The 20,918-nt window shown below is 43.1% G+C and overlaps 1 protein-coding gene across 2 annotated transcripts in view; it reads left to right on the forward strand.

The window, feature by feature from the left end:
* The window catches only part of LOC146868249 (keratin, type I cytoskeletal 12-like), a 31,958-nt gene extending 11,261 nt beyond the window's left edge, over window positions 1-20,697 (forward strand). Inside the window, exons 4-8 of one of the 2 annotated variants that reach the window (XM_085609563.1) lie at window positions 8,878-9,039; window positions 10,425-10,550; window positions 12,536-12,753; window positions 13,834-13,883; window positions 20,278-20,697. In XM_085609563.1, coding sequence (XP_085465689.1) covers window positions 8,878-9,039; window positions 10,425-10,550; window positions 12,536-12,753; window positions 13,834-13,883; window positions 20,278-20,381 — 660 coding nt within the window. In that variant the 3' untranslated portion in view covers window positions 20,382-20,697. The remainder of the gene's footprint in view (window positions 1-8,877; window positions 9,040-10,424; window positions 10,551-12,535; window positions 12,754-13,833; window positions 13,884-20,277) is intronic. The other variant, XM_085609566.1, reaches the window with a different exon arrangement.
* The last annotated feature ends 221 nt before the right edge of the window (window positions 20,698-20,918 follow it).

Consider the following 20,918-nt stretch of genomic DNA (forward strand, 5'->3'; position numbering starts at 1 on the left):
TACGAATACCCTTACAGGATATCCCATTATGATTCCCTCACTTTGTTCCAGACTCCTGCATGTTGCAGCCACAGATTTCAGACAACCTGGTAAACCCACAGCTACAGGGTCAAGTGTCGATGAGAAGTACGCAATAGGCCTTCTCAGTAATCCATGTTTCTGAATTAACACTGAGAGTGCACATCCATTTCTTTCACTGCAGTACAGCTCAAATTCTTTCTCATAGTCAGGCATACCCAAAGCTGGAGCCTCACACATTTTACTTTTGAGCTCTTCAAATGCTGCCATTTGTTCTGCATCTAGATCCAATGGATCCGTCATTTCACTTTTTGTCAGTTTAATCAGTGGCTTTGCTATCAGGGAAAAATTAATTATCCACTGACGACAATAACCCACCATACCCAGGAACATTCTCACTTCTCTCTGGGTTTTTGGAACTTTCATTTCTCTGATTATTCTGATCCTGTCAGTAGTCACTTTTCTCAGACCCTTTTCAATATTGTGTCCAAGATAATGCACCTCTTTCTTGCAAAATTGCAATTTGTCTGGAGATACCTTTAACCCTCCATCTGCCAGATGATTCAGTAAAGCTATGGTATCTACTTCACAAGCTTCACGTGTCTTTGATGCCACCAGCAGGTCATCAATGTACTGCACTAGCACTGAACTTTCGGGCATGATCAAACTTTCCAACGATTTCTTCAATAACTGATTGAATATCGAAGGACTCTCCGTATACCCCTGTGGGATTCGACACCATGCTAAAATACGCTGGCCAAACCTAAATGCAAAAATCGGCTGGCTATCATGATGCAATGGAATTGAAAAGAACGCATGACACAAATCAATCACTGTATACCACTCAGCATCATGTGGAATTTGATACAGGATCACTGATGGATTTGGCACAATAGGACAACATGCCACCACAATTTGATTAACTTTTCTCAAATCCTGTACGATCCTAAATTTCCCATTGGGCTTTTTTAGTCCCATTATCGGTGAATTACACGGACTACTCAGTAGTTCTCTCAGGACTCCTTGCTGAATCATTTTCTCAATTATAGGAGTTATCCCTTCAATTATTTCTGGTGTCATTTTGTACTGAGGAATGTTAGGATATGTGATTCCCTCTTTTACTGCAATTTTCACTGGATCTACATTATTCATCAATCCCACATCCTCTCCAGTAAAATCCCAAACTGTCCTTTTCACTGTGTCTCTCAGCTCTTGAGGCAAATCCTCCGGATTAAACACAGCAAATGCACCAATTAACTCACTTTCTCTATTTTCTAGAGTCACTCGGTACAAAGCATCTTCATCTGGTGTCTCAAAGGCTATTCCATCCGGTGTACAAAAAATTGTACAGTTCATCTTACACAATAAGTCCCTACCCAGTAGGTTCACTGGACTCGTGTCACAGACAATGAATCTATGCATGTCTGAAAATTTCCCTATCTGTACTCTTACAGGTTCAGTAAGACGTGTTCTGATCTGTGTATTGGCTACACCAACTACTTGGATTGCTTCATCCGAGAGAGGAAGATTTCTAACATCTGTTGACCTGACAGTTGATCTTGTCGCACCTGTGTCTACCAAAAAAGTAACACTCTCCTCATTTATTTTCCCATCCACAAATGGTCCTGCCTGGTCTATTTCTAGAGTTGCACCAAGTATGCACTCTTCTTCCTCTCCTCGGCACCGTCAATAATCACCCTCAGACTCACTCCCTTCACTCTTTAACAAGTACTGCTGTACTTTGTTAGAACGTCTTGGTTTGTTTACCTGCTCATCATTGTAGAATCCTGAATCCTGATTATACTTTTGTAACCCTCTATTCTGCGGCAAGGGTGGTTTTGGCTCTTGATTCTGCTGTCTCACAACTTTCTGTTGTTGCTGTTGTTGATTATTTCCTTCGTTCTGGTTCTGCACCTGTTGATTTAAAGGTTTACTCTCATTACTCACTAATGGTGGATTAGGACACTCTGATCTCCAATGCCCCAATTGGCCACAGTTGTGACAAGGGAACTTTTTCTTCGCTTCCTCAAGACTTCCTTTTCCTTTTCCTGCATATCTAGGTCTATTTCCTGCATTATTTCCTGGATTATTCGCCTGTTCCACTAACTGTGCTTCCTGTCTCTCCGCAACTTTCACTTGTGCCCACATTGCTTTCTCTTTCAGCTTTCTTTGTTTTGCTTCAATTTCATCACTGAAGTATTTTGCATGTCTCAGGATCTCATCTACTTTCTTACTCTGCCAATCCACTGTGTGCTCACGAATTCTCTCACCAATTTCAGGTCTAAGGCCATATACAAATCTGTATACAAAGTGACTCAAATCTTTGTCACCCAGGTGTTCATCTCCACTGAATTGTTTAAATGCCAGTATCAGCCTCTCGTAAAAAGCATGAACTGATTCTTTCGCTTCCTGTTGTGTTCGATCTATTTTTACCCAGTCTGTCTCTTTTGCAGGTACTTTACTCTTCAGGTATACCATCACCTGATCATACTTTCTCATTACCTCTGGATCTGGTGCCCCTGTTCTTGAGTCTCTTGGATATTCCTCAGTAGGCCAACTCACAACTATTTTACACTCAGTCCACAAGTCTGCTGGAACAATTATATCAAACAGACTATTCAGGTCAACCCACAGCACTTTTGACAATTTCACAAACCTATCTACCTGCCTATACCACTCGACGGGCTTTTCTCTCAATCGAGGGAAATCATTCGTAAATGATAAAATATCCTGTCTGGTCCATGGAACATGTACATATCCTCCTCCAGGTATTTCTCTCATAGGATAATTATCCACTGGTTTCTCCTTTTCTCTCACTGGAAATACTGAATAAGTTGTTCTATCTTCAGTCTCATCTCTTTTCTTATACCACCTATCCTTCCACTTTTCCACATCACCCCATCTTCGCAATAATGCTACCATTTCCTTAATCTGTCCTGTTCTACCAGTAGCATTCAAATTTTCAATGTCCTTCTCTGTAAAATCCATCCTGTAAGTTCTCTGTAAAGCTTTCACTTTATCAATGTCAACTCCTTGTTCATTTGCTATTGCTCTTAGCCTGTCATGTGTATTCCTTGCTCTCCAGGTAACACTCTTACACATAAACATTAGTTCACCATCATGATGACTCTTCAGAATCTCTGTTGGAACTGTTCCTGTAACAAGCTCTTCTAGTTCTACACGTAACTTAGCTACATCAATTACTTGTGAACCTTTATCCTTTTTCTGTAGAACCTTCATCCAATCATTCAAATCATCAACTGTTATTTCAGCAGTTTTTCTCACTGGAACCACTCTCTTTTGCGGTTCTAAAATCGGCATCCCTGAACAACTAGCTTCACTAGCATCCAATATTTCACTACATGTGTCATGTCTTGATTGTCTCAGGTCATTTCTTTCTGCTCTTTTGCCTGAATCTCCTGAAGGACCAACTGAATTTGTCAGATTATTCCCAACATATGGAATCACCAGTCCATTCTCACCTGCTCTCTGTTTGTCAAACACAGGCATAACTGGACCTATTGTTACAGGCACCGTAACAGCTTCTAGATTCTTCGTTAACTCCCTAATCTTCTCAGTCAACTCTGTTGTAGTTCTGGCTAATTGTCTGGCATTTTTATCAAGGTAATGATCACTCCTTACCTCAGGTGTCTCATTTTCTGTCTCACTAACACAAACTGTATCTCTTATCGGAGAAACAACTGGTGTACTTTTGTCCGGTTCTGGTCTATATGGAGGTGGTCTTTTGTAAATCATGTCATTCAAGACCTCATCCTCATACTCATTAACTCCATATCTTCTTATTTCTGACTCAGGAACCCTTTCTGCTCCTCCTTCAACTGTTCTCATCGGATATAATCCCTCTGACATACTAACATCTCGCCACCTTTTCATTCGATCATGATGAGTCTCACGATCATGTCTCCTCCCAAACATGTACCTATAGTACCCTCCTGATCTTTGTTTCTCTCTCTCATGTACTTCTTCTTCCCATTCCACTAAAGCCTCGAACTGTGTAGGTCTCGGCTTCGGGTCAAGACATAACATCTTTTCCCGTAAATTTCTCAACACGGCCAAATTAAATGAACCATGTTCTGGAAATGCTAGAACACCATCTTCTTTAGTATACCTAACCCAATTCTCCAACCATATACAAGTATGAAACCCATGTCTCGCAGCCATGAAGGATGCAGGTGTTTTCGGTGGAGGTAACAACTCGCCCTCTCTTGTTTTAACATCTTTATCCTTGCTAAACCACTTTTTAACTCTACCAAAAAATGTTTTTTTCTTCTTCTCTTCTTGATAATACATTTTATCGTTTACAAAGAACCCTCTACTCTTTCCGTATTATAAATATACAATACGAATTTTCAACCAATTGCAGCGCGACTCACACTAACGCACCAATCCTGGAACGTTTACGTCATTAAATAGCTCTTCCAATCCTTGCGCGGCTCACACTAACGCACCAATCCTAGCGCGAGCACTATTCTGATCTACCACCCAATCAGAGCGCGGTCTTTCTGACGTCAACAGTCACTGCAGTTTGTCTCTGTCTTCTGTCACTGGTCTACCCCTCCTTTACAAAAATTTTTCAGTAGACTTCGTGTCAAAAATTTCTACAAAATCTATTAGTTACAACATAAAAACATCTCCATTGTCCGCTTCGCTAACCACAGAATAGTAAAAAGAGTCCATTTCATAGGAAACCTTTCATTGACACAGTAGCACTTCTTCTACTCTGCCCTACTAACATACATTCATTAACTGTTTCCTCTAGGACTTGTCCAAAGAGTCTTACAATCAACTAAATGTACAAACACTCACGCACATTCATACAAAGGAAATATAGTACATACACACAGAATCCTGCTTCCCGAGAACAGACAATCTGCTCCACTACAGAATTATAACACACATTAACTAAGCAAGCTTTCTCTTTTGCCCAGTTCTTCAAATAAGCTCAGAGAATACCTATTACTCCTCCCGCGATAAGCTTTAACGGAAATCCTTACGGATCCCTGGGACTTAAGACCAGAGTTTCACAGATAACCTTCACTATCATTCACACTCCTTATATACCAGAAATATCTAATAGTAACATACGACGATGTCACTGATTCCGAACCCAGACAATGTGACGCGCAACTTCAATTGTCACACGTTATTCCTTACAATTCCGTCTTTCCCGAGAGCAGCATATACTTCCCTCTGCCCTACTACGGAACTGCTACAGCTTCCAAGTTCCAGAAGCACTACATATAACTCAACATTACGACTCCAACATATAGTATTAGTACATATACCAACATGAACCAATAATCAATAATCAATAAAAACAATCTTATCTAATCAAGACAATCATCAAAACCATCCTCTGCTACCAGGAAATTGATAGAGATCAGGGTGTATATAATATTCCCACTACCACGGATAGAGTAATCTCACAGTTACACGCACATGCATACATCATACGCTAGGGCCCATTTCACTAACATACGCTCAAATACTCTACCAGCAATAAACCTGTGGAAAGAAAACACTCCTAAACACCCTGCATCTATATCGAGGCCGATAAGACCTGGTTTTGTGACTGTCCCTAAGTATAGTCTATACAATATATACAACAATAATCAATAATGCAAACCCAATAATTGACAAAAATGAATATCCAACACCATGTTTAAAATTATATTGCTTTATCTAAAATTAGTCAAAGAAAATCAATCAGAGTAAATCATTTCTCATAGTTACCTATTCTAGCTAAATGTCAGAACGGGTCAGGACAAGTCTCTCGGTAAATGTCTCTCAAGACGAAGTCCCGTCAGCATCAATCCTCAGCAACGCAAGTTCATCACGCAGCAAAGGCAAAATGGCAAGTGGCAAATGGGGTGGCAAAAAACCCTCTCTAAGCTAACAGTTTTTATAATAAATTGAACAAAGGAAAGATACATTGGAACATAGGAAAAATCATAATGTCCGCCGGACTTGCTGAGCAGAGCGAGAAGGAAAAGATGTAACATTGCAACATTTGTGAACCTCGGCTCAGGAAAAATACACATAGCGAAAACTACGGAACAGGAACCAAGAAAATAAAACATGTATCACATTAATCCGGCTTCTCCTCGGCTATCGAGCCACAGTTCAGAGTTTCCCTCTAAGGCTCCTTTGTTTTTCAAGATTGCCAAGGACACTTTCACTTCTCTTGGAGAACTCCCAAAAACTGCTGCTGTCCTCATGGAAAGTTTCTCGACAAGGACCATGGTCAGTTAACTTCAGGACCATTTCCAGCAGGGGTCTCCCTCGTCTCAGTTTTCACATATTCACTCGAGGCCAGGCTCACAAAATCAGCCATCATGGACTAGGCCTCCATAGGCCACAATAGACCATCTCAATTAAAAGAAATAAAAAACAACGTTACTACAGCATAATGATTAAACAGTGTTAACCCCACTAATACCCTTATGTGTATGCATTTATCTAGCTCTCGCAACATAGAAAGCATTAATTCAAAAGCGTTTTGTGCTCAAAAATAAACAGCACATAGCAACGTTTAAACATGAAAACATGCACGTTAATTTTAGTCAGCACATTTATGCACACTCACGTGTAACTCTCTCTTCTCCTGTTAGGACAAACGGATTGATTAATATAAACACACTTGCACAAGACAAATAATTAATTAATAATTATTATTACTTTAGTACAACGAATAGACATGCCAGAGCTTCAAAAGCCCCAGAATTTTCAAACTGAAAACTCTGCTCCAGCAGTCTAAAAGTTAAATAATTACAGGTGAGTGGGTGTTGTGTGTGGACGGGCAGAAGGGTGGGCTTGGTGAAGTGAATGAGATGCAAGGAAGTATGCTTGGCAGAGAGTGAAAGGTAGGCGCTGAAAAAGAAACAGAAGAGGTGTGAGAAGTGCACATGGAGTGTTTCAGAAAAGCATCTAACTGAGAGACTGTAGAAGAATGTGGGGTGAGGAAGAGAAAGGGAGATACTCCGAAGACCAGTACCTCTTCCACAGACCTTGGTAATGTCTAAGTCAAAGTCTGCTAAACTGCTAAAAATGATTAATTGACCTTCGGGGGAAATCACACATATAAATTAGACTTGTGAGTAGTAATTTACATGTGCAATTTGCTCCTACACTTTTGAGTGACTTTACTACTTTCCATATTCATTAAATCTGAGTGTAAAGTTACTCGAAAGCATAGACTTACACGTTACCGCTCCCCTGACAAAGGAGATGGGGTCACATTTATGAGTATAAGTTACTTCTGCCGAAATAGAAAAAGTAATAAGTCCTGTGCCACACATGACAAACCACTAGTACTGCAGCCCATCCCATAGAAAATAATGGAGTTATGAACTCAAAATAAAACTCCATAGGAAATAATGTTAAAAAAAATATTTCAAATAGTTAGAAATATAAAGATATATAGTTTAATTTAAAATATATAAAAATAAAAAATATTTACTATTCAATTATAAAATATTTTAATGTCCTTTTAGAATGTAAACAATAATGTACCAATAACTTTTATTTAAATATTATTGATGTACTTTTAATTAATTATGTGAAGCACTTTTAATAATAATGAATGCATAATACAAAATATTTGTTTATTTTAGGTAGGAATTTATTTTTAATTTACACTTCCGAAGAACGATTTTGATGTAATTTAATATTTTTAAATTCTTTAAAGATTTAATTCAAAATTAGGGTAATAACATTGGCACATTTTCTTTATTTGTTCTACATTCAAAATAAACATATATTAATTAACATCAATATTTCACATGCAAATATTTTTACTAATTTATTATAATATATAACCATTTCTTTTCAATGTCCCTACACTTTATGATGGGGAGACCTCCACCCTTACAGTGGAATCTCACTGTGAAAAAGTAAAGGTGAAAAGTAAAAAAAAGTTTAACTCAAAAGAATTGAGTAAAACATTTTATGCTAAATAATAATTTAAATTGAATTGATATGTGTATGATAAATGTAGAGCAAATAAATAAATAAAAATAATATATATATATATATATATATATATATATATATACATATATATATATATATATACACACAAACTTCATGATTATCAGCTGTAGATGACCGCCAGTTTCCTCTGTGGCTCCAGTATGTGCCCCCCTCAGGACACCAATGCCCAAGGTAACTCAGGAAGTAGCTAGGTGTGTAGTGACAGTTCTAATCTCACATAGGGATCTTTTTCAACGAGGGATCCTTTAAGATGAGATTCCCCTGTGCAGGTAAAGTTCTACAGTCATTGAGAGCGCCTTAGCAGTTAACTCTGCTCTTAGGGAGAGTTCCCCTTTTCAATGATGGTTCATTTACAGTGAGATTCCTTCCAGTAGTAAATCCTCCTTAGCAGTGGAAATGAAATGTACTACCTCCGCAGTGAAACGTGTACACTCGTTGGCAGCTCCTCTGAAGTGAAAGTATCACACTTAGTGAGAGTTCTTTTGTAGGGAAAGTTCTATGCTCAATGAAAGTGTTACACTCAAAAGAGCTCCTTTGCAATCATGGTTCATGTACATAGCAATTCTCGAGTGCAGTGAGAGTTCCAAACTCAGTGCAAGATTGTCGCTCTGGTTAGTTCCTATACAGTGAAAATTCGGCAAAGCTCTACTCTTCGTAAGAGTTCCTGTGCAATTAATGTTCTGCTCTTATGGAGAGCTCCTTTACAGTCAAAGGTCTACACTTAGCAAGAGCTGCCATGCAGTGACATTTCTAAGTCCAAATAGAGCTCCTTTACAGTGAATGAAGCTGACAGTGCTCAGCCATTAGGTATTTATAACCTGTTTGTTGTCTTTTCCCCCTGCCCAGGAGATGAAGGCTCTCGCTGGTGGAAGCGCCGGAGAATTGACTGTGGAGATGAACGCGGCACCGGGTATCAACCTCCTCAAGATTCTGGATGACATGAGGAGGCAGTATGAGGAGGTCGCTAATAGGAACCGCGAAAAAGCAGATGCAAATTTCCAGGAGCAGGTGAGCGATGGTGGTCGGCTATCAAGAAGATACCAGCAATATCTGGCACTAATCCATGACATATTCCAACATCCAAGGTAACACTTTAGGGACATCATATATCATATATCTGGCACTGCTGAGACATGTCATGGAGAGATCATCTGGGCTCCCAACAGCACTGACTACTTTCTAGCTGAGAGTGCATGTCTGTGCAATGGCCCAGAGACATTCAGAAACTCTCAGCACCTAAAGTACGAGTTTGAGCGACCCCATGGCCCTGTCGAGATGCCTCACAGCTAGGTCTATTCTGAGACCTCTCGGTTATGCCTTGAGGCTGCTTGGCTCAGTTATGATGCCTCCCTGCCCTGTCGTCTAGCCCTCTGGCTCTGTCATCAGGGCTCCAGGTTCTATCAAGATGCCTCCCATCCACATCCTGAGGCCTCTCGACTCAGTTATGAGGCTACTTGGCTCAGTCATGAGTCCTCCAAGCCCTGTAAGGAGGCCACCCGGCCACGTCATGAAGCCTTTCGGCCCCGTCATGAGACCTCCTAGCCACATCATAAGGTTTCCTGGTCTTGTCATGAGGTCTCCTGGTCCTGTCAAGATGCCACCTAGTTCTGTCTTAAGGTCCCCTGCCCTAGTCATGAGGCCTCGTTCAATCCTGTTCATATCGTAGGGCCTTGAGGCTGTGGCTGAGGCCTCACAACTCACTCATGTTCTAAACAGGGCCCCAAAGCAATTTAGTTAGCAAAGCTTTGCTGCCTGAGCAGCACATCCATTCCTCACGTTACCACCAATGCACAATGAAGGATAATGTAACTGTGCACCAAAGCCATACAGCTTGCTGGCTAGGCATTACCACAGCAATATCACATTCCAGCCCTAAAAAACCTCACAGAATCACCAGGAGACTCTAAATAAACCATCTCAAAACTCATCCAACAGAACTGTGAGGGTAAATAAATTAAAAACAATGCAGTTCAATGGAATTAACAGACTTATACTAACTAAACAGCAAATCTATGTGGCATATGCTCTCAGTTACAGAGTAACTCATCAACAGACAACACAGTGCCAATACTCATGAATACAATCCCACCGTGACTCAGATAATTGAGAGATCCCAGAACGATGCACTGCAGCACCGAACCAATGGTATACACTACAGCATGCTGGCAACCTTATACACAACAACACAGCACAATGCTTGTTAGTTGCATGTTTGAGTTTAGCGAGAACCAAGATGTCTTCTGGGTGCATCGTTGGGCTGGGCGCCCATGCAGGAGTCTGCTGAGCAGGTTCTTGAGGTGGGTGTCCACCAGTCGGTGGGATTGCTGCTAATCGAAACATGGGAGGACCCAGCAAATGATCGTTGTGTTTTTCATCCCTTTCTGTTCTTGTAGAGCAAACAACTAAAGAAGGAGCTCGCCACAGGGGTGGAACAAGTGCAGTCCACCAAGTCTGAGCTTAGCGAACTGAGGCGGTCAATGCAGAGCTTGGAGATCGAGCTGCAGTCGGCCCTTGCCATGGTATGAAAGAGCTGGTTCACACGCTAGAGGCTCCAGCAGCATAAGCGGGGGCTGCCACTGGGCAGAGGGTTGGTTCTCACACCAGGGGCTCCAGCAGCGTAAGCGGGGGCTGCCACTGGGCCAGTGGGATGGTTCACACTCCAGGGCTCCAGCAGCGTAAGCGGTGCTGCCACTGGGCCAAGAGGGCTGGTTCACACGCCAGGGGCTCCAGCAGCGTAACCGGGGGCTGCCACTGGGCCAGTGGGCTGGTTCACACTCCAGGGCTCCAGCAGCGTAAGCGGTGCTGCCACTGAGCCAAGAGGGCTGGTTCACACGCCAGGGGCTCCAGCAGCGTAAGCGGGGGCTGCCACTGGGCCAGAGGGTTGGTTAACATGCCAGGGGCTCCAGCAGCGTAAGCGGAGGCTGCCACTGGGCCAGAGGGTTGGTTCACACGCATGGGGCTCCAGCAGCATAAGCTGGGGCTGCCACTGGGCCAGAGGGTTGATTCACATGCCAGGCGCTCCAGCAGCATAAGCGGTGCTGCCACTGGGCCAAGAGGGCTGGTTCACACGCCAGGGACTCCAGCAGCGTAAGCAGGGGCTGCCACTGGGCCAGAGGGTTGGTTCACAATCCAGGGGTTCCAGCAGCGTAAGCAGGGGCTTCCACTTGGCCCTGAGGGCTGGTTCACACACCAGGGACTCCAGCAGCGTAAGCGGGGGCTGTCACTGGGCCAGAGAGTTGGTTCACATGCTAGGGGCTTCAGCAGTGTAAGTGGGGGCTTCCACTAGGCCCAGAGGGCTGGTTCACACAACAGGGGCTTCAGAAGCGTAAGCGGGGGCTGCCACTGGGCCCAGAGGGCTGGTGAACTGGGTCCTACAGAAACTGCAATTAGCTGCTCATTAGCCCCTTCTGCCTACAAGCTTGCAGACAAATGCTAATAAGACGTCTAGGTAAAACCATGCCAACAGGGGTGTGGGCTCAAATGCACAGTGACAGAAACAAAGAAGGTGGAATGATGGGGATTAGTGAAACACATTGGGAGAGGGACTATTGGAAAACAATGAGGATGAGAGGGAAAGATGAGAAAGAAAAAGTAAGGGTGAGAGAAAAATTATGGATAGATAGAAAGGGCAAAGTAAGAATGGGAGGAGGAAGGAACGGTGACAGCAAGGAAGGAAATGTAAAGGCAAAGAGGAAAAGTGAAAGAAAGGACATATGGGTGAACAAAATGAAGGGAATGAAGAGTGAAAGGATGGCTAGATTAATGGAGAAGATTTGGAGGGAAAGGATCATCAAGTAAAAGGGAGAATGGAAGAATGGACAGGTGAACAAGAGTGAATGGGCGGATGCGAATCTGGAAGGATGGATACAATAATATAAGTAAAAAAATGAAAGGATGGGTGGGACGATGGGTGAATAATAAGAAGTATGTTTGGATGAGGACGGGTGGGTGGTTGTAAAGGTGAAGAGATGGACAGCAGGACGGATGTATAGATGGAAGGGGGAATAGATAAAAGGGTAGATGGATGGGCGGAGGATGAATGGTTTGAAGGAAATTTTAAGGAGCGTTGGGTTTTATTGCTTTGCTTGGTGTCATTAGAGGATGGTTTTGGGAGTGGGTGGGGTCGATTTCCGGCTACTCTTTTGTTCCAGGGCCACTGAAAGGATACAGGTGGCTAACAGATTCCGACGGCTCAGGTCTCCCTGAACTCCCCAGGTTTGTCTCAGCTAGCATTCTGACTGGGTTTGTGAGAACTTGCAACGTTTTATACCTTGCAACCTTCACAAAGTTCTAAGGCAAAATGTACAAGTTAGCAAAGTTATGCATGTTTTTTTTGCTACACCACTGGCAAAAAGAGGTGGGGGAAACCAGATGCCCAGCTCACCTGTACGGTTCACCTAATGTGCCAAAATAGCATGAGATGGCCTCTTCATGACCAATAAGGACTCAATTGTGACGCTCCTGTTACTTGCTCCTAAACATTTTATATTTGATCTCACCCCAGAGAAGATCCCTTGAAGAAACACTGGCAGAGACAGAGGGGCGGTACTGCTCGCAGCTGGCACTGATCCAGACCACTATCAGCAGCCTTGAGGAGCAACTCAACCAGATCCGCATGGACATGGAGAGCCAGAGCGCTGATTACAATCAGCTCTTGGACATCAAGAGCCGGCTGGAGATGGAGATCCAGACCTACCGGCGCTTACTGGATGGAGAGGGAGGGTAAGGTCTTCAGTGCTAAAGACCAAAGAGAGCTAAAGGAAGATGGCCATACAGGAGGTTGCAAGTCACGAGTTGGATGGTGATGTTGGTTGAGAAGGCTAATCCTCTTTGTTGAGGTCACTAATCCTCAGTAGAAGCCACAACATTCCTCCACCATATGATGCTCACATGATTTGATCCGTATGGTGAAGGAAATTCTGTTAGCGGACTATTGTCCAGATTTAGTATTTCCACCACAAATCAGTAGATTTTCCACAATTACCCAAAACTAAGTTAGACTGTAAGTCTCTTGTCGGTCTGCACCAGTTAGATTGTATAGGGATAGTGCAGACCTGCTACACGAAAAGTACTATAGGTATTTTCAATGTCATATTTGTATTTTGAGAATGACCACTCCAACTGGACTCCTTCCTCATTCCCTCTATTCCTGCTACATTTTCCCTTCTTTTACTCTCTGATGATCCCTTTTTTTGATCTTTCCTCTCCCTCTAAAGAGTCATTCAAGATTTTGGGTCTACAACAAATGAAAAGATAGCTAGCCAAAGAGCAGGATCATCTATTGGCTAGTGCTAGTACAGTGATACATATGTACTGGAGTGGATCTGGAGTTTGCGTTATGGCCACATGGGTCTCTTACACAGATCATAAGTTATAAGTCAAACAATGACCCCTCATGGATTTTTTAGAAAGGAAAGATAATGCAGTGGCCACAGTTTGTTTGTCCCCCATTACCAACACAATCCTAAATATTCTGATCTAATGCAACTGAGATACATAGTAGGGTACCGAGCAACATGGCTGAGTTTGACAGGGCTTTTTCCAGTAATGTCCCTTAAGGCTCTTTGATGAGGTATACCGAGAACTTTGATGGTGAAGACCACTTTTGGTCATGGTCATGATGTGATTCCTGAGATCGTCGTCTTCCTTCCAAATGGACACTATAACACATACACACACACAATATAGAAGGAGAAAGGGGAGAGATTGAATGGATGGCATCGGTAGTGCAGTAAGTCATATGCCACTTTTGGACAGGAAATGACCTGAAACCACTGGATTCTTTTATTTCTTTTCCTGCAGAGTGTCATCAACAACAACCACGGCAACGTCCTCCGCAAGCTCCGGCAAAGGTAAGTGTTTGATTGGCACAAAATTGATTTGGTCTAGGGTCCATGGATTTGTGTCTTTTAGTATAATGAGTCCACCACAAAACAAGCCACTGCCATGTATACTGGAGTTGGGAGTCAAAGAGTCAATTCAATTCAATTCAATTCATGAAGCTTTATTCGGTGCATATAAAATGACCATAAAAGCACAACAATAATAAAATAAGAATACATTTCAATATTACAGATATAACAGATTGCAATTCAAAAGCTACAAATGACAAATGTAATAATAATAAATTTAAAAGCACATAGTTTTCCTGGCCTTGATAGATTGAGTTAAAAACATAGCAGTAAAAAAACAGATATCGACGTATTGTAAGTTAAAAACTAAACTCATGGCTTGGTTAACTGTACGTGTACCATATTTACAAAACATAGGTTTTAAATAGGCAATACGAAAATTCGTATACAGTTTGCAGATAAGGAGAAAGTGCACAGTGCTCTGTTTGGAAACGCCATCACACATACAGGGCCCCTGCGGATATTTCTTTAATGTTGGCAGTGCCACTAAATGATGGACGATACCAAACCTGAGTCTAGTCAGCACAAACTTATGGGATGGCCTCGTTACCCATACTAAATAAGTAGGTAAACCTTCAACAAGGTTATGCTTATTGTAAAACATAACAGTAGACAGAGAACCGTTAGCAATGGCCCGTTTCCTAGCGGGAAATGCCAGAAAGTTTGTTTTCAACTCTTGTTTCGTTATTAAAGATGCTGCGTTAGGGTCCACCAAGATGTTTAAGTTAAAAATCTCAGAAAAACAACTGACGACATATCTTAACCAGGGTATATTCAAAAATGTATCCAACGAGAGGCAGTCCTCAATGACCGATCTATTAAAAGTTTTTTCTTCTTGGAGCCAGATAGAACACCAAATCATAAGTGGCCTCAAGGATAGTTGATCGGTAAGAAAATTGATATCAAGCTCTCGATGGGTGAGATCAGTGCAAGCGGTGGGCGGTAATGACAAAAGTTTTTAGAAAAAGGCATTTCCCGCTAACTGCAAGAAATGGGCAGGAAAATAACCCCAAACGCCAGTCCCATACAGGGCAATACTAACACACCTAGCTTGGTAGATCTTGAGCATATCCCTGGTGCGTCGATCCCCGATCTTCGCAGCAAATCTAAAAACACCATGAGCATTTTTGGCCATTTTGATATGGATATTTTTAAATTCGTTGAGCCATTTTCTGTCTTTGGAGAAGGTAATACCAAGGTAGCAAAAGGTATCCACCTGAAGCACCTTATCCTTATCTATAAAAAAGGAAAAATTAGCAGGTTTACTTTTCTTTTTACTTTTGGCCCCGTAAATAATAATATACGTTTTCTTCTTGTTAATGGTCAACCTCCTGTCCTTAATAAAGGAAGAGAATCCATCAATCAGACGCTGCAGTCCTAATGGAGTTCTAGAAAGTAGGACAGCGTCATCAGCGTAGAACAACACTGGCACAGTAGAACCTCTAATCCGTGGGGCATCTGCTTGGGTTGTTTTTAAAATTGCGTCGATTCCGTTAATAAATAAGATAAAAAGAAGGGGGGCCAATACGCAGCCCTGTCTAATACCTCTTTTCACGCTAAATTTGGGGGTACATTCTCCTTTCCAACTTCTTCTGACAAATGCGCATGCGCGGACGCCCGCGCATGCGCATTTCTCACAAGAAATGCGCATGCGCGGGCGTTCGCGCTTGCGCATTTGTCAGAAGAAGTTGGGAATGGAAGAGGGAGCCCCGGAGACGCTGCGCTTCAGGTAAGTTTCTTTAATTTTGTATTTATTGTAAATGCGGGGGTTTGATTTAAAAGGAGGGCGGGCGGGAGCCGGGTGGCGCGTAGTGGGGCTACGCGAAGCACGTAGTGTGCGTAGATTTGGGCACACTACGTGCTGCTTCACGTAGCCCCACTACGCCCACTACGCCCACCCTTACTGAAAACATGCGATATCAAGGGAATTGATGAAATTCTGCCAGCCCAAAACAATCCCTTTTGATTTTAACCCAGCAACATTCCAACTGGCTATGATTATTCCATTACCCCTTGCATTAGCCCTAACTGATGTAATAAAAGCAGTTGGATAATTTCCTTCCCTTTGGTTTTCATTGACTGGCCCCCTACAATCATTATCAGGATAAACCTCCACCTTGGTTGACTCCGTAACTAAGTTGACATTAATAGTTTCGGTACCCCGCTTATACATATCCTTATCCAAGGGAATCGGGCTCTCCGGGTTAAGTCAGTCATTAGAATCCAAACTGTTAAGGGCGTTAAAACGATTATGCAAAGGAATGGTTAAACCCCGCTGCTGGATTGTCGGGGGTAGCCAGGAAGAGTTATAGTCATTAGGGGGAATATTAATGAGATGGCTATAAAAAAAGCCAAGCGGGCGTACACAAACACCATTATCAGTAAGTGGAAGGGAGGCTGATCTAAGCAAGACTGTGGCGACGTGTTGAGGATATTTAAAATTAACAATAACACAGGTGCCATTACAGATCTTTCTAGAATTACCAACCCAATTGACCCTTCTTGTGGTTAATATATCATTTGAAAGGGCCGTAGGAAATCCACATTGCTTGTGCAGCCAGGCAACAGTTTTATTTTTCAATGAGTCATGGGATTCAAACTGGGACTGAGGCATAAATGAATCAACCCGTGGCACGTTAGTTAAAACCACCACGTAAGGGGCACAATCTGGCGGAAGGTTAACAGAATCCTTTCTCTTTACCTCAGTCCAACCATCATTGCTTTCAGCTACTGAGGTAGCCTGATACTCTTTTTTTTTTTATAACTCTTTTTATTAAAGAAACATCGACAACAAGGCATAGTTTCATAAGAACACCGCAGAGGCATTGGCAAGCACAAGGATTCAGCAATGCATAACACATTTATACAGTTGGAGTTACGGGGAAGGGGAGACATCGTCGTCGTAGAGTCTGGGAGGGGTACATATTTCACCTCGGTATAAGTTCCAGGGGGTCCAGATTTTGGACCATTTTCTGGGGCAGCCCCTTGCAATGTAAACAGATTTTTCTCGTTGCATGCACCAATCAAGGTCCTTTTCCCAGTCATTTATTGCAGGTGCCTGGGCAGCCCCCCAGTGTTACGCAATGTTCCTCTTGGCTATCATACAGGCAAGTGTCACCCAGTGTATGGCGTAGGCATTGAGGTCTGTGGGCTCCCAAATATTTAGGAGGCATCTAGGAGCTTCCGGCCGGATGTCAATCTCGAGGGTTTCACTCATGATGGCATGTATCTTGTGCCAATACTCCTGGATGAACCTGCAGTGCCAGAGGATGTGTGTGAAGATACCTGGCTGGGAACACCCACGTCTACATGACCCATCTGTGTGTCCCCCCATATGTACCAATTGGGGCCCCGTAATATATGTTCTGTGTAGAATTTTTAATTGCACCAGGCGGAGCCGGGCTGAGATTGCTACCGTTTTGGGGGATGAAATGGCCGTCTGCCACCCTTCGTCGTCTAGTTCTATTCCGTCCTCAGTCCATTTTTCCCGCAGTAGGGTCAGGGGGTCAGGCATGTTATTAATTATCTTCCTGTAAGTCAGAGATATGGCACGCTCTGGGAGATATCCATCAAGGAGTCTGTCCTCCAGCGGGGAGTTAGCTGGTAGGGCGGCGTCCCTTGGCAAAGCGGCCTGTAGCGCGTGGCGGACCTGAAGATATCTGAACAACTCTGAGTCAGCCATTGAGTGTTGCGTCTGGAGCGTGTTAAACGACTTCACTCCCTCCGCCGTCCAGAGATCTCCGATAGTGGAAATACCGATAAGGTCCCACTTATCAAAACCTTTTGAGTCGCCCAGGTATCCTAACTTTTGTGAGTCCCAGAGCGGGGTGGCTAGCGTAAGTTTGTTCGCCCAACCCAGCGATTTTGTCGCCGTATGCCATACCCTAACCGTGTGGTTGGTGGGCCCCGTAAGCGGGATCTTGCCAGGTGTGGAGTACAGTGCACGGTTGTAGGTCCCGCCGGGGAGTAGCCAGCGGTCCATACGAAATCCAGGGGCGTCAGGGGGGCCATAAGTGCCATGGTTGATGGCTGTGAGGTGAGCCGCCCAATAGTATTTTTTAATGTCAGGCAGCCCAATTCCACCGTCATACCACCCAAGTGTGAGCTTTGTGAAGGCTATACGTGGCCGTCCATCCCAGAGGAGGTCCCTCTGCAGGCTCTCGATCTCCCTAAAGTATGAATTGGGCACAGGGTCCGCGGCGTTCTGAAGTGCGTATAGAAAGCGTGGGAGGGACATCATTTTGAACAGCGCTGCCTTGCCCAACAAGGAAATAGGGAGCGTTTTCCAATGTACGATGTCGCTTTTGAGGCGTTGCAAGGGTGGGCCCAAATTGCGGGAATATCGGAAAGTCGGATCTAGGGAGATAAATATGCCCAGGTACGTGAAACCGTCTGCGGCCACCGATATCGGGCAGTTCCGAGGCAATTGAGGGGAGGTCCCACTTAAAACATATATGAGAGACTTCTGCCAATTGATCCGGAATCCAGAGTAACGCCCGAAGACGTTGAGGATGTCGAACAGTACAATAAGGGATCTCTTAGGGGAGGCGAGGTAGAGGAGGAGATCGTCAGCGTACAAAGAGATACGGTCCTCCCAGCCCGGCGCCCATTGTAATCCGCGGATGACCACATCGTTGCGTAGCCTGATACTCTTGACTCTCAGAGTGCAGTTGGACTGATACAACTGGTTGGTTAACCCTAATCCCCTCGCCAGATGGTACGACTAATTGGTTAGCCTTGGTCCCCTGCGCAGATGAAATTACTACCTCTTTCCTTATAGTGTGGCTTAAGTCGGTGGTCGTTGGAGTACCCATACGAACAGTATAGGTATCCAGAAGGTGGCCCAATCTAGTGAATTCAGCCGAAATCTGATCTAATTTGGCCACCAACGGTAAAATGATCTTATCAAGCTTAGCATCAATAAGACTAACCAACAAATTAAATTGCTCAGAATTCAACTGAGCATGGCCCTCTAATTCTTGGGTTTCCTCCCCCCCGATTATACTTTTAGGTGGTAGTTGGATTCTCTTTGCCTTTTTGTTCCCCCCTCGCTTAACTGGTATTTTCCGGCACGCCCTAACAGCTCTAGGCATCGGGGAAAAGTCTCCAGGAATATCAGACGGGTCAAAGAGTCCTTACTAGAGATTTCTACCCATACAAATCAAATGTGGAGGCCTCCAAAGCATCTATCGCAGGACTTTAGCTCGATTAAAGAGTATACATGATTAATTTCAGCAGAGCTGGTGTCGGCAAATATATTTGTTGGTTAATTTTTAAAAAAAACAAAAATGTCAGAGTCCAAAGTTTTTCTTACGAGGCAACCACTGGAGGTGCCGAATGGTAGGGCAGCTGAATAACATGTGTGCCTGTTTCTTATTCCACCTGCTGCCTCTTTCTTTCACTAATCTACGCTTTCTGCCTGTATATCTCAGTCTGACAAGTTCATTTCCATATCTTACTCTCTCATGGGTTTCCCTCTTCCTGTCTTTCTCTACCTCCTTCTTGCTCCCTTTTCTGTCTTTCTCTCGCTCTTGCTGTTTAATAATTAAAAACTATTTTCCAGTCCCTAAATTAGTGTTAGTGCCCACTACTTGCAACCAAAGGTACAAATCAGGCATTGTCAACAATTAGCCTTATAGAAACACCTTCTAAAAATATGAAACCTAGAAACACAAACAAATCTATTTATTTATTTCATTCATTTGTTCTCTTTTTTTTTATATCGGAACAGCATTCCCATAGAGATGGCAAAGCGCTTTGCATACAAAGAAAGGGGCAACATTTAGGTAGGATATAAATATATCCGGATAATAAGAAAGGCAATGATATAGTATCAATGATATGATAATAAAGAAAAGGAGCACTATATGTGCATTGAAACAGGTACAGCTGAAGTACCAATAAAATAGCAACACGGAAAACCATCATATCTACCAAGGGGTAAAACAGAGTAGTAGATGAGGCAGTTGGAGTGAAACAGCGAAACAGAAAGCCAAAATGGAATAATAGAGGGTGGTACACCATGCAGGGAAGAGGGATGAAGGGTTAGACGTTACTTGGGACAAAGAGGTCGGATGTCAGATGCTGGCATCAAGTGAAGGTGTATCAGCTAGGAAGTAATACATTCTTGAGTTGAGATATTCCCATGTCTCACCCCCTGTTCAGTTTGCTTCATGGAGCCCATTCACGTTGCAAAAACTCTCAAGTTGCCAGCCAGCTATTTCGATTTTGACATGACAAAAGCTTTCCTAGTTTTGTATGATTTATTAATAAAAGGCGTGAGCATCACAAGGGCCACCATTGAGTAACATCCTTCGACCATCTTGTCTTGTAGATTCATCTAGAACGAAGAGGTTGATAACCTATGTTGAAGAGAGGGTCGATGGCAAACTGGTTTCATCCACTAAACAAAACGTGGTGGAACAGAAGCTGCACTGAGGCACACTCACGAGACATGGTGCACGACCGCCCCCAGCGAACATCACCACGATGGGAAATAACCCCGGAGAACAGAGAATCACTAGTGCAAGGATCCGACTACTCTTCTCTGGCTGACCAGTGACCTTTCAGGATGATGTGGTTTCATCTGGAATCAAAGATTTTATGGGATATCAGAGGGCAGCCACATGTAATCATAAACACTAGATTTTAATTCTTGGGGAAGGCATAGTCTGTTAAATCTTTCTTTTTTGCCTCTTGAATCTGGAATGACACTCTCTTCTGTTGTCCAACAATAAACATTTTTCTTGCAGAATTTGTGTAATTGTTTCTTAATGTCACGTGTTATTCTTAGAACTTAAAAATAGGTCACATTTTCGTCAAGATATAGTAAAAGGGACACAGAACACAAAATGGAGTGGAAACAAGCCAACTGGGAGCCTGGAGTGTAACATCCTTCCTTGAGGTACCAGCAGCATTTCCAACATTTATGGGGTCAACAGTAATACTGTATCTCTCTTTTATGGGTCTGCACAT

The sequence above is a fragment of the Triturus cristatus genome, chromosome 1_2 (assembly GCF_964204655.1).
Source record: "Triturus cristatus chromosome 1_2, aTriCri1.1, whole genome shotgun sequence".
Taxonomy (NCBI): Eukaryota; Metazoa; Chordata; class Amphibia; order Caudata; family Salamandridae; genus Triturus; species Triturus cristatus.